The 13,721-nt window shown below is 36.2% G+C and overlaps 1 protein-coding gene across 1 annotated transcript in view; it reads left to right on the forward strand.

The window, feature by feature from the left end:
- The window catches only part of Cfap44 (cilia and flagella associated protein 44), a 149,417-nt gene that overhangs the window by 908 nt on the left and 134,788 nt on the right, over positions 1-13,721 (forward strand). The window contains 1 exon segment of the mRNA XM_047563118.1: positions 10,913-11,008. Within this exon segment, the coding sequence (XP_047419074.1) occupies positions 10,918-11,008 (91 nt within the window). The 5' untranslated portion in view covers positions 10,913-10,917.

Genomic DNA, 13,721 nt, shown 5'->3' on the forward strand with positions numbered 1-13,721 from the left:
TATCCTCAAACTTGCAAATTCTTTTGAGAGGAGGCTAAAGAGGGATTAGGGAAAGAGAAAGCAAGGAGAGGAACCACCTATAAACCCTATAGGGAAGACCATTTAAGTCATGTCAAGTAATCTGAATTCTTATGACAATGAAAAACAATTAAAGGTTTTAAACAAAGAGTAGCACATTAAAAGCTGTGTTTCAGAAATTCAAGAGGCAGTGTCGAAAATGTAGAAAATGGATTAGAGAATAGAGAGAGAGATGATAGGTGTCAGGTGCAATGAGGATCAACTATAGTGGTGACATGGGACTAGAAGGGAGGGGATGATTTCAAAAGACTTACTAACCAGACCCTTGGTAACACGTCTTGCAAATCAATTGCATGAGTTAGGTGAAAGGGAAAGGCAACTGCTCTGAACTCAGAGTGATGTCACCTTGTGGAGCATTCTGGCTTCTAGACAACCTTCTAGCAAGACACTCCTCTGCACCCCTGAGTACTGATTTTTTTTTTCCTTTACTCTTTCTTAGGGTTGACTCAAAACTGAATGATCTAATGAGGTGGTTACAAGAATTGTCTGTAGGCTGAACCAATAAAACTGAATCTAATGAAAGGAAATCTAAGATAGTTCTGAAAATAGACTCCCAAACCTAGCTAGTAGAGTTGAATAAGATAGGACATAGTTTAGAACATACTAATAAAGTTTTATTTTATTCTAGTTAGTTACAGGTTGATTTTGATGAGTCAATATATGATAATCCTGTCTCCTGTCCCCATTCTCCATTAATGATATAATTTTAGACTGCCTTGAAGGAATACAGTGGATGAGGTGATCAGATGAAGTGATAGTTCCTCTCTTCTGGAAAGTGTCCAGAATTTACAAAAGGAAGATACGAAATTGGGAGGGATATATTATGCATTTGGAACATACTTGAGATTATATAGTGAGAAAAGTTAGAATCATGTCATTGAGAAATAATGGAAAGAATTGGAATGTTTAGCTGAAAAGGTGGATCTAGAGAGAAATGAGACCACCTAGAACTATTTGAATGGCTGCAGCATCTACAAAAACTTGTTTTTTATGTTTCCAGAAAAAAAAAAAAAAAAAAAGAACAAGGATCAAACAGATCCAAGCTGTAGGGAGGTAGATTTCAGCTTAATTTTAAATAAAAAAAATTTTTTGTACTACCAGGGATTGAACCTAGGGGCACACTACCACTGAGCAACATCCCTAGTCCTGTTTATTTTTTATTTTGAAGCACAGGTTCTTGCTAAGTTGTCAAAACTGGCCTTAAACTTGTGGTCTTCCTACTTCAGGCTCCGAAGTAACTGGGTTTACAGGTGTGCACCACCATGCCTGGAAAATTTCAGCTTAATTTAAAATATGCTAGGAACTAGAGCTGAGCATTAATAGAATGTGCTTATCCTCTTACCTGAAATTTAAATTGAAACCAACTGACTGTTGCTTAAAATGTTCCTTCATTTGTTCATTAATTCAGGAAGATATTAATACATTCATTCCCTCAACCATTTTACATATTGAGTACTTATGTGCCACATACCATTCTTAAAGTTTTACTCTGTTGGCAACCCGAGATCTCAATGTAGTCTTATGAAGTAGGTACTGCATTTTATAGATGACAATTCTGAGACAAAGAGAGGTTAAATATTTGTTTAACAACCAGGATTTAAACTTAACCAGGATTTAAACTTAACCAGAATGACTGTAGCCAATATTTCCAACCTGGTAAACACCTAGTCTGCTTTTATAATGGTGTTGGGCTAGATGTGAATGTGTGGCCTATAATGGGAGGCTGGACTAGATACTTCTTTTGACTCTGAAGATTCTATGACACGTTGATTGAGATTTATTTGTTTATTTATTTATTTATTTGAGACAGTGTCTCACTATTTGCCTGGGCTGGTCTCTAACTCCTGGACCTGAGCTATCCTTCTACCTTAGCCTCCCGAGTAGCTAGGACTTCAGGTGCCCAGCTTATGATCATATTTCATCAGACTCCACCTGCATTAAAGAAACTATCTAGTAGTGACAGCAAAAACACCTTTCATTTCTGGGTACCTACTAGGTGTTTTATATAAACCCATAGTTCTTAAAATTGTTTCTTATGACTGACTGGATGAAAGAATTGCCTGGGGAAGTTAAGACCCTGTTAATGGTAAGTTTTTAAAAAGTTTTTCACATGATCTAAACTATAATCAGAGTTGGGAACTATAGATATAAAATCTCATTTAATTTTTATGACAACTCTACTAGAAAATAGTATTACCCCCACTTTACACATAAAAGGACTAAGAGAGTAAAGAACTTGGCCAACCTGGAATGTGAACCCACGTCTCTTTGGCACCAAAGCCTCACCAGGTTACTATACAATTTCCCAATCTCTTTCGTCTAAAAACAAACATTTTTATTCCATCTCATCAATCATCAATTACGAATCTCCAGGAGTCCAGGAGTCTTTGGTACCTGATTTCCTCAACTCCTTTTTACAGATTATATTTTCACCCTGTAGAGCCCAGAAAAAACTAAGAACAGATCACAATATTTATTGTCCAGTATGGCAAATTAAGAACACTAGGCAAATTCCTTGGGTTCTCGTATATTCTTTCACACTAATTGACTGGTTTGTGATATTAAGAAGTACTGCATGGTAGTGTTAGCCATTTGAGGAACATATCGTTTATGATAGCACAGAATAAAGTGTGGTGGTTTGTCTTGATACCAAGTTACCTTGTGTTGTGGTTCAGCATCTTTACTGTAATTGCTTATTACCCACTTTATAGACACCTTATGAATAAATTCATTAGATCTTAGGGCCTATTTTTATTAGAATCTGTATCTAGAGTAGATTGTTACAGTATGTTAAAAATAAATGTATTTAGGGGAAAAAAAGCTAAAAGGTAGAAGATGAGCTTAAGATGACATTGATTGGTGGGAAGCAGGAAAGAAAACTATGAGACACAAATCACTGACGTGTATTTGGTTTGCCCCATTTCTGACTTCAAAGGGAACCAGGAGCCAGGGAACACAGGTGGTCTCTGAAAGCTTAGAATGACTTGTAGATGACAAGCCAAGAAGAAGACAGGGTTCTAGGTCCTATAACCACATGGAATGAAATTCTGCTGGCAACCTAAATGAGGCCAGAAGTAGATTCCTCCTCAGAGTCTCAGAAATGAAGACGGCACTGTCAACACCTTGATTCTAATCTTGTGAGACTAGGCAGAGGGTAGCTGAGTGACATTGGGCCACAAAACTATAAGATAATACATGGATGTTACTTAAGTTGCTGAACTTGTTAATTTTTATGACAGCAATAGAAAATGAAAACAATGGGAACTCAGACTAAAAGCTTTCATTTAGTTCTCAGTTGATCAGCAGCAATAGAATATCAGTTCAGTTTTGTTGGCAAACCCAGCAGCCACTTGCCTTTACTTATTGGGGCCTGCATCATGTAGTTTAGTTTCTTTCCAATATTTCAAATGTTGATTTTTATCAAAGAAATCATTATCTATTACATCTCATGCCAGTTAGAATGATTACTATCCCCCAAAGTAGATAAGAAATGCTGGCAAGGATTTAGAGAAAAAGAACTCTTAAGCACTGTTGGTGGGAATGTAAATTAGAATAGGCATTATGGAGAGCAGTATGGAGTTACTCACAAAACTAAAACTAGAACTACCACATGATCTAGCTATTTCTCTCCTGTATATATATCCAGGGGGAATGAAATCAGCATACTCAAGAGATACCTGCACACCCATGTTTATTGTGTCACTATTCACACTATTCAGAATAGCTAAGATAGAGAATCTGCCTAGGTGCTTATCAACAGAAGAATAAAGAAAATATAGCATTGTTTTCTTATTATTTAGCCATAAAGAAAAATGAAATTTGCAGCAAAATGAATGGAATTGGGGAACATTATATTAAAAGAAATAAACCAGACACAGAAAGACAAGTACTGCTTATTTTCTCTTGTATTTAGAAGCTAAAATAAATAAATAAATAAATAAAAAGGAAAAAGTGTCCAAATGTCTGAATATAAAATAGTGGTTGAAGAGTTTTGGAAAGGTGTTTGGGGTATGTAAAGGGAAAGTTGGAGTTGATTTGTGCTTTCTGTATGTGTTTAAACATCACACTTGATTCTACTAATATGTACAACTCATAGGAATAAATAAAAAGTAAAATAATTATTTAAGAAATCATCTATAAACACCACTTCCATCGTGACTATCAGACCATGGAGTTCTCCTCAAACTCAGATGGATCTGGATCAGTGCCTTAGAAGAGAAGTTTGTTCTCAGAATATATTGAAAGAAAATTGTCAATATCTTCCTCTTGAACTACAAATTAAGTCCAGGGGATATATATTGCTCATTGTTGTGTTCTCTGCTCTGCCAAGCATAATACAGTTTATAAACATGATCAATAATTTTAAGAATTGAATTCACTTGAATTAAATAGAATCTTGAAAGCAAGGGAGAAAATAGCATTTAGATATTTTTGTAGCCTATCTGAACAGCTCTGCAAAGTTTGGCATTGCCTCGCACAGTTCTTTTTTTAGTCAGTTGCTTGCTATAAACCTAAAACGTCTATGTGTCTAAAAATACACTGAATTATAGAATATGGATTTTTAAGGATCTTGCTACTTCAAATTTTTCTATCATTCAATTCCTACCCCAACTCTCAAACCCCAAGGAGCATATATTCTACAATGAGGTGAAGGGAAGGAAGGAAGGAAAAAAGGAGCGAGGGAGGGAGGAAGGAAGATAGGGAGAGATGAAAGGAAGAAAGGATTAAGAAAAATAAAAGTAAAACCACACACATTTTTTTTAAAGTAAAGCATTATCTTGGACAGTATCATGTTAAGGTATATCCTTTTTGATAATAGTTATAGCAAAAACATTTGGTCAAGGTACTGTTGTCCCCCATATCAAGAGAGGGCGTCATTATAATGCAAGAAAACATGGAAAGAACTCTTAACGACCAGTTGACAGGCATCAGTCATACTCTACTCACTGCGTGATCAGCAATCACGCAGTGCACATCACACCTGCCTATGGCACACTAGTCTATCTTCAGGCACCAGGAAAGCATAATGATGTACTAGTTCAATTAATCCTCATATCAACCTTGTGAGTAGTTTATCTTCATTCTCATCACAGTTGAGGAATTGATGTAAATTCATTTAATTAGCTGGCTACGTGGCCATATAGGGATTCATACGTGAATATAACCACAAATCTTGTCCCCAAAGAACTCTTATTCTTTTGTGTTTTCCAGTCATGCCATGGAACAATGTGGAGGGAACATGGGTGTTTAGTGTAGAGAAGTGAAGACTTGGAGGTACCATAGGTCTTTTCAAGCATAGTACACAAAGCTGCAATATAGACAGAGGACAGAGAAAGTTGTTATGTCACTCCCTCTTTAAAACTATTCAGTGGCTTTTAATTGCCATAGAAATAAGATCTTTTAATTCTTGTGCTATGGGAGTCCTATTAAGGAAGTCTGATCCTAAGCCAATAAGGTGAAGATTTGGACCTACTTTTTTTTCTATAAGTTGCAAGGTCTCTGGTCTGATTTCGAGGTCCTTGATCCATTTTGAGTTGAGTTTTGTGCAGGGTGAGAGATAGGGGTTTACTTTCATTCTGTTGCATATGGATTTCCAGTTTTCCCAGCACCATTTGTTGAAGAGGCTATCTTTTCTCCATTGCATGTTTTTGGCACCTTTGTCTAGTATGAGAAAACTGTATTTATTTGGATTTGTGTCTGTGTCCTCCATTCTGTACCATTGATCTACCTGTCTATTTTGGTATCAATACCATGCTGTTTTTGTTACTATCACTTTGTAGTATAGTTGAAGTTCTGGTATTGCAATACCCCCTGCTTCAGTTTTCCTACTAAGGTTTGCTTTAGCTATTCTGGGTTTCTTATTCTTCCAGATGAATTTCATGATTGCTTGCTCTATTTCTGTGAGGAACGTCATTGGGATTTTAATTGGAATTGCATTGAATCTCTATGGCCATTTTAACAATATTAGTTCTGCCTATCCAAGAACATGGGAGATCTTTCCATCTTCTAAGGTTTTCTTTAATTTCTTTCTTTAGTGTTCTGTAGTTCTCATTGTAAAGGTCTTTCACCTCTTGTGAGATTGATTCCCAAGTATTTATTTTTTTTTGAAGCTATTGTGAATGGGGTAGTTTTCCTAACTTCTCTTTCTGAAGATTCATCACTTATGTATAAAAATGCATTAGATTTATGAGCATTGATCTTATATCCTGCTACTTTACTGAATTCACTTATGAGTTCTAAAAGTCTTCTGGTGGAATTTCCCAGTTCCTCTAAATATAGAATGATATCATCAGCAAATAGGGATAATTTGAGTTCTTCTTTTCCTATTCATATCCCTTTAATTTCTTTGGTCTGTCTAATTGCTCTGGCTAGAGTTTCAAGGACAATGTTGAATAGAAGTGGTGAAAGAGGGCATCCCTGCCTTGTTCCAGGTTTTAGGGGGAATTCTTTCAGTTTTTCACCATTTAGAATAATATTAGCCATGTGCTTAGCATAGATGGTCTTTACAATGTTAAGTGATGTTCCCATTATCCCTATTTTTTCTAGTGTTTTGAGCATGAAGCGATGCTGTGTTTTATCAAATGTTTTTTCTGCATCTATCAAAATAGTCATATGATTCTTGACTTTAAGTCTATTGATATGGTGAATGACATTTATTGATTTCCTGATGTTGAACCAACCTTGCATTCCTGGGATAAAACCCACTTGATCGTGGTGCACTATCTTTTTCATCTATTTTTGTATGCGATTTGCTAAAATTTTGTTGAGAATTTTTGCGTCGATGTTCATTAAGGATATTGGTTTGAAATTTTCTTTCCTCGATGTGTCTCTGTCTGGTTTAGGTATCAGGGTGATATTGGCTTCATAGAATGAGTTTGGGAGGGTTCCCTCCTCTTCTATTTCATGGAATACTTTGAGGAGTATTGGGATGAGCTCTTCTTTAAAGGTTTTGTAGAACTGTGCTGAAACCCATCAGGTCCCGAATTTTTCTTTGTTGGTAGGCTTTTGATGACTTCTTCTATTTCATTACTTGAAATTGATGTATTTAAATTGCGTATGTCCTCCTTGTTCAGTTTAGGTAATTCATATGTCTTTAGAAACCTGTTGATGTCTTTGAGATTTTCTATTTTGTTGGAGTATAGATTTTCAAAGTAGCTTCTAATTATGTTTTGATTTCAATTGTGTCTGTTGTGATATTTCCTTGTTCATTCTGAATTTTAGTAATTTGAATTTTCTCTCTCCTTCTTTTTGTTTGTGTGACTAAGGGTTTATCAATTTTGTTCATTTTTTCAAAGAATCAACTTTTTATTTTGTCAGTTTTTTCGATTGTTTCTTTTGTTTCAAGTTCCTTGATTTCAGCTCTGATTTTAACTATTTCCTGTCTTCTACTACTTCTAGTGTTGCTCTGTTCTTCTTTTTCTAGGGCTTTGAGCTGTAATGTTAGGTCATTTATTTGTTGATTTTTTTTCTTCTTTTATTGAATGCACTCTATGAAATAAATTTTCCTCCAAGAACTGCTTTCATAGTGTCCCTGAGATTTTGATATGATGTATCTTTGTTCTCATTTACCTCTAAGAATTTTTTTTTTATTTCCTTCCCAATGTCTTCTGTTATCCATTCATCATATAATAGCATATTATTTAATCTCCAGGTATTGGAGTAGTTTCTGTTATTTATTCTGTCATTTATTTCTAATTTCAATCCATTATGATCTGATAGAGTACAAGGTAGTATCTCTATCTTCTTGTATTTGCTAACAGTAGGTTAGTGGCATAAAATATGGTATATTTTAGAGAAGGATCCATGTGCTGCTGAGAAAAAAGTGTATTCATTCTTTGTTGGATGGTATATTCTATATATGTCTGTTAAGTCTAAATTGTTGATTGTGTTATTAAGATCTATGGTTTCTTTGTTCAATTTTTGTTGGAAGATTTGTCCACTGGGGAGAGAGGTGTGCTAAAATTGCCTAGTATTATTGTGTTGTGGTCTATTTGATTCCTGGAATTGAGGAGGATTTGTTTGACATACATGGATGAGCCACTGTTTGGGGCATAAATATTTATGATTGTTATATATTGCTGATTTATGCTTCCCTTAAGCAGTATGAAATGTCCTTCTTTATCCCTTCTGACTAACTTTGGCTTGAAGTCCACATTATCTGATATAAGGATGGATGCTCTTGCTTTTTTGCTGAGTCCGTGTGCATGGTATGTTTTTTCCCATCTTTTCACCTTTAGTCTTTGGGTATGTCTTTCTATGAGATGAGTCTCTTGCAGGCAGCTCATTGTTGGATCTTTCTTTTTAATCCAATCTGCCAGTCTGTGTCTTTTGATTGATGAGTTCAGGCCATTAACATTCAGGATTATTATTGAGATATAATCTGTATTCCTGGTCATTTGGCTCATTTTTGCTTTTTGACACGACTTGGTTTCTCCTTTATTTGGTTATTCCTTTAGGCTAGTTCCTCCCTTTGCTAATTTACATCATTGTTTTTCATCTCTTCCTCATGGAATATTTTGCTGAGAATGTTCTGTAGTGCTGGCTTTCTTTTTGTAAATTCTTTTAGCTTTTGTTTATCATGGAAGGATTTTATTTCATTGTCAAATTTGAAGGTAAGTTTTGCTGGGTATAAGATTCTTGGGTGGTATCCGTTTTCTTTCAGGGCTTGAAAAATGTTGTTCCAGGCCCTTCTAACTTTTTAGGGTTTGGGTTGAAAAATCTACTGATATCTGTATTGGTTTCCCCCTGAATGTAATTTGATTCTTTTCTCTCACAGCCTTTAAAATTCTGTCTTTATTTTGTATGTTAGGTATCTTCATTATAATGTGCCTTGGTGTGGGTCTGTTGTAATTTTGTATATTTGGAGTCCTATAAGCCTCTTGTACTTGATTTTCCATTTCATTCTTCAGATTTGGGAAATTTTCTGATATTATTTTATTGAATAGATTGTTCATTCCTTTGGTTTGTTTCTCTGTGCCTTCCTCAATCCTAATAATTCTTAATTTTGGCCCTTTCATGATATCCCATAATTCTTGTAGATTCTGTTCATGATTTCTTACCATCTTCTCTGTTTGGTCAACTTTGTTTTCAAGATTAAATATTTTGTCTTCAATGTCTGAGGTTCTGTCTTCCAGGTGTTCTGTCTTATTGGTTATTCTTTCTTATGGAGTTTTTAATTTGGTTTATTGTTTCCTTCATTTCAAGGATTTCTGTTTTTTTTTTTTTTCAGTATCTCTCTTTATTGAAATGATCTTTTGCTTCCTGCATTTGCTGTTTTAACTGTTGATTGGTGCAATCATTCAAAGCCTGCATTTGCTCTTTCATGTCATCATTTGCTTCTCTGATCATTTTAGTTATTTACATTCTGAATTCCCTTTCTGACATTTCTTCTGCCATGCTGTCATTGGATTTTATTGATGTAGCATCTGGGTTAGTTTAGGACATATTCTTCTCTTGTTTTCTCATATTGGTCATGTATCTATCCCTCTAGTAGTGAAACTCTGAGATATTGCAGATTTACTCTATTGACTTATATTGTCCCTGTAGATTTCCAATAACTCGCCTCCTAGTCTTCAGTAGCCTGAAGTCTTGGAGGAACTTGATAATATAGTGCTCCACAAGAAAGCTGCCCCTCTAGTGGTGGTGGCTTTCAGGTCGGGTATATTCCCTGCTAGTGGGCAGAGGTGCCTCCACTTGTTGACCGATAGTCAGTCAAAATGGGGACTAGACTATGGGCTGGGGCATGGCTGGTCTGGACCTGTGTCTCTGGTTCTGCCGCCCTGGTGGGAAAGTCTCGCCCAGTGGGGAAGACTCAACCGGTGGGGAAGTCTCACTGGGCAGCTCTCTTCTGAGAAGTTTTCCTTTAGTCCAGAACTACCGCCTGGGCTGGGCAGCCCTCCTCTGCGACATTCCCTGGGGTCTGGCACTACCACCTTGGCCAGGGAGCCACACCCTGCACTGAAGCATCTCGCCAGTGGCCCCTCCTCTGAGAAGCTGCCTGCAGTTCGGTCCAGCCGCTGGTCCTAGGACCCTCGCTCTGTGTTGAAGCCTCTCGCTGTGCAGCCCTCCTCTACAATGCTCCTGGTTGTCGGGGTTCACAGCTCCAGTGGGGGAGTCTCACTGGGCAACTCTACTCCACAAAGTTCCCTGCATTCCGGGACTACCGCCCTGTCCGGGGAGCCTTGCCCAGTGGGAGAGACTCACCCAGCAGCTCTGAGCTGGTCTCAAGTCTCTCAATACCTCCTCTCTTGAATCCTGAGTCCTGGAGTGACTTAAAATGCAGTCACCTTCTAGTCCACCATCTTGAAAACCCTCCTAATTGCTTGTTTAATATCTATATTTTTAAACAGGTTCTCTAAAGTTAGGTACCATATTTCTCTTGCACAGTATAGTAGTGTAGTGCCTCATGAAAGACTTGGTACATACTAGGTGTGCTTGACAAATATGTTTAGATGGAATTTGATTAGTAACATCAGAGGAATTTGATAGTGGTAGAGAAAGTTGGAGGGGATGAATCAAAGGAAGAATGGCAGAGGGATAATTTTAATGGTGAATCATTTGGGAGAAAAGATGAATTTGGATGTCATGTTTCACTTTGGAAATCCACAATACCAGGTTAGCCTGCAGAAAAGGAGTCTGTGATTATAATTTGCTGTTTTGCTGAGGTGTCTGATGGTGACCTCACCCCCCGGTGTGTCATGTTGGATACCATGCAAACACGGGATTTTTCAACACGTGAGCTCTTGGTGCTTGTAAAATTTATTAGGGAAAAAAAATCTGTTAATTTCTATTTTATAGCATTGCCCTTTTATCTATCTCAATTTTGTACTTACAGGAAACATGAAGGAACCAGATGATCAGGATACTGAAGGGGGGAAATCAGATAGATCAAAAAGCAGTGGAAAACAGTCTCTTAAATCAGAATCAAGATGTAAGTAAAGATAATATACATGCTTTTATTATTAAATTTAGGTAAAATAATTTAATATTAGTAAATAATAAATTTTAAATTAAAAATTTAAAAAAATTTAAAGAATATATATCAATATTTGTAGAACAGAAATTATTTATTTGTTTAATTCTCTTATAAACTTTAAGTTCTTTAAGGGCAGAACCTGTGTTTTAGTCCTTTATCTCTAGCTTCTGTCATCTCTTTACAAATGACCTGTCCTGTACATCCCATACCTGTCCTGGAATTCCTCTGTGAGGTCCAATTAAATTTTTAATGACTTTTCTGATATAGTGTAGTGGAAACAGCCCTGGGCCTACCACTTAAAGAGACTTGGTCTTGGGGAATTACTGTAGCTTTCTGAACCTCAATTTTCTTGCCCAGTTAACTAATAATTGTTATCTTTCATTTCCACTTTTCTCCTTAGTTTTATGATACAAGCTTGTCTACTTTTGGCAGAGATTTCCTGGATAGATTTAATGATAATGATCCTGTGGCTAACACTGCCTCAGGACCTTGCTTTCTTATGTTGCACCCTCTTAAGGAAAGGCCTTATCAAGTGTGGCCTAGCCTTAAGCTTAGCTCATAAATTAGCACATCCATTATTAGTATTAGAATCCCAAATGATAATGTGAAATAATTTTCGGACATCCTCAACATCCTCTAATGCAGTGTGAAGAGATTTGCCACGCAGACAGTAAGTGTAAAATTGGAGTGGCTATATTAAAGGATCGATTTATTAGGAAGTCATAACCATCATAAATATTTATATACCTAATAACAGCATGACAATACATGGAGCAAAAATAAAACTGAAGAGAAATGAAATTCCACAATCATAGTGGAATAGCAGACAATCAAGTACCTATTACTCATAATAACCAAAGGGGAAGTTCCTACTATAAATATTCATATGTTTTGTTGTTGTCAGATGAAGTAATCATGCTGAACTCTTTTTTAAATTACAATAAATTATGGGTTGCTTATTTGAATTTTCCATGGGCACAATCATATCATTTATAGTCTTCCTCATTGTATCCCCATTCTCACTGAGATGGTGGAAATAAACAAGAAATAATAGAGGTAAACTTTGTAGGATGCAGTATGTCTCTGTGGTAGCCACAAGGTAGCCACTGACTAGAGAGAAGAAAAATACTGAAGAAACTTACACATAAAATTCAGGACCATATAAAACAAAAATCCAGCTGGTCTTTTTTGATATCTACAGTTGTGAAACACTTTCTCCTTGATCACCTCTCTCTCCTTCCTTTCTGTGCTTGTTCTTTTTCAGTATGCAGTAATTTTACCAGTTTTCTTTTTTCTAGTCCTAATATCCATTTTTGACTTAGAGTTTTAAGTGCTCCTAGTTTTACCAAAAAAAAAAAAAAAAAAAAAAAAAAAAAAATGGAGTTTGTGTTTTATCATTGTCAGTGTTGATTTTTAGATTATTTCCAAGAACAGAAAGGCAAATGCTTAAAATCTAAAAGTCACTCACCAGTCTATTTGGGGATTATCAAAAATTATAAGATATTTCTGGGTATTACCAAATTGCTTAGATCTGCTGCTTGACTAAGTTTTGCAATTTAGTCAAATTTAGTGTTGCTTCCGAACTCCTTTTTCTTCAGTGACAGCACCCATTTCTTAGCCTTGAAATGTCTGTTATTATTATTAATATCTGTTCTCCATCTGTGTTTACTCCTCCTTCCTGAATCAGTAGTTACCTCATTACCTAGATGGCAGCTTTAGGTCACTTACTGACAGTTAGAACTCCTTTCCTGGGGTTGGCCAGTGATTCAGAGTATTGATTTTGCCAGGCCTGGTGGTGCGTGTTAGTAATCACAGCTACTTGGGAGGCTGAGGCAGGAGGATCACAACATTGTGGTCAGCCTGGGTGACTAAGTGAGACCATGATTTAAAATAAAATAAAATGAAATAAAAAACTGGGGATGTAGCTCAGGTACTCCTGGGCTAAATCTCCAATACCACCAAAAAAAAAAAAAGAGAGTTACACTTCTTTTAACACCCTAATCTTGAGATGAGGAAATAGTATTTGGTTGTTATAGTCACAAAAAAGAGGTAAGATGATATTGGAGAGCAGTTTCCCAGGGCCCTCTTGGGGAAGTCCAATACCGTGCTTGGCCTATTCAGGTACCCAGGATTACTTTCCTTCCATCCAAATGTACACATCCTACAGAATTCTGTCCTAGTATCCAGATAATTGGCTTGACTCAGTTTTTCTGTCTCATTATTATTAGTTTTGGGCCTTGTCCCTCGCCTTTTAACCTCATCTTAGATAGATCTACCAGGTAATTCTGAAAGTACCTAGTCCTACCTTTCACACCATGAAATATCTTTGACATTATATATTTTAACTGTGCCCATGGTTGGACTTGATCTGATGTTGGTTTATCCCTAGGACCATTTCTACTCCCATTCCAATTCTCTTTCCCTCTTCACTTGTCCTGAAATCAGTATTCTTAAATAATCATACTCAGGTTCATTCTTAAATAGCATTGTCTTTGTCATAACAGATCCTCTATAAATGTTGGTAAAACCCAATTGAATTGAAATTATGATAGCAACATATTCATCTCTTTTTTCTCTATTATTTACTTTTTTGTAAGTATACAGTGATAGAAAATATACTAGAAATAAAGTGAAAATGGAAATGAACTTAATTTTTTAAAGCTATAAG

Source organism: Sciurus carolinensis, chromosome 9, assembly GCF_902686445.1.
Source record: "Sciurus carolinensis chromosome 9, mSciCar1.2, whole genome shotgun sequence".
Classification (NCBI taxonomy): Eukaryota; Metazoa; Chordata; class Mammalia; order Rodentia; family Sciuridae; genus Sciurus; species Sciurus carolinensis.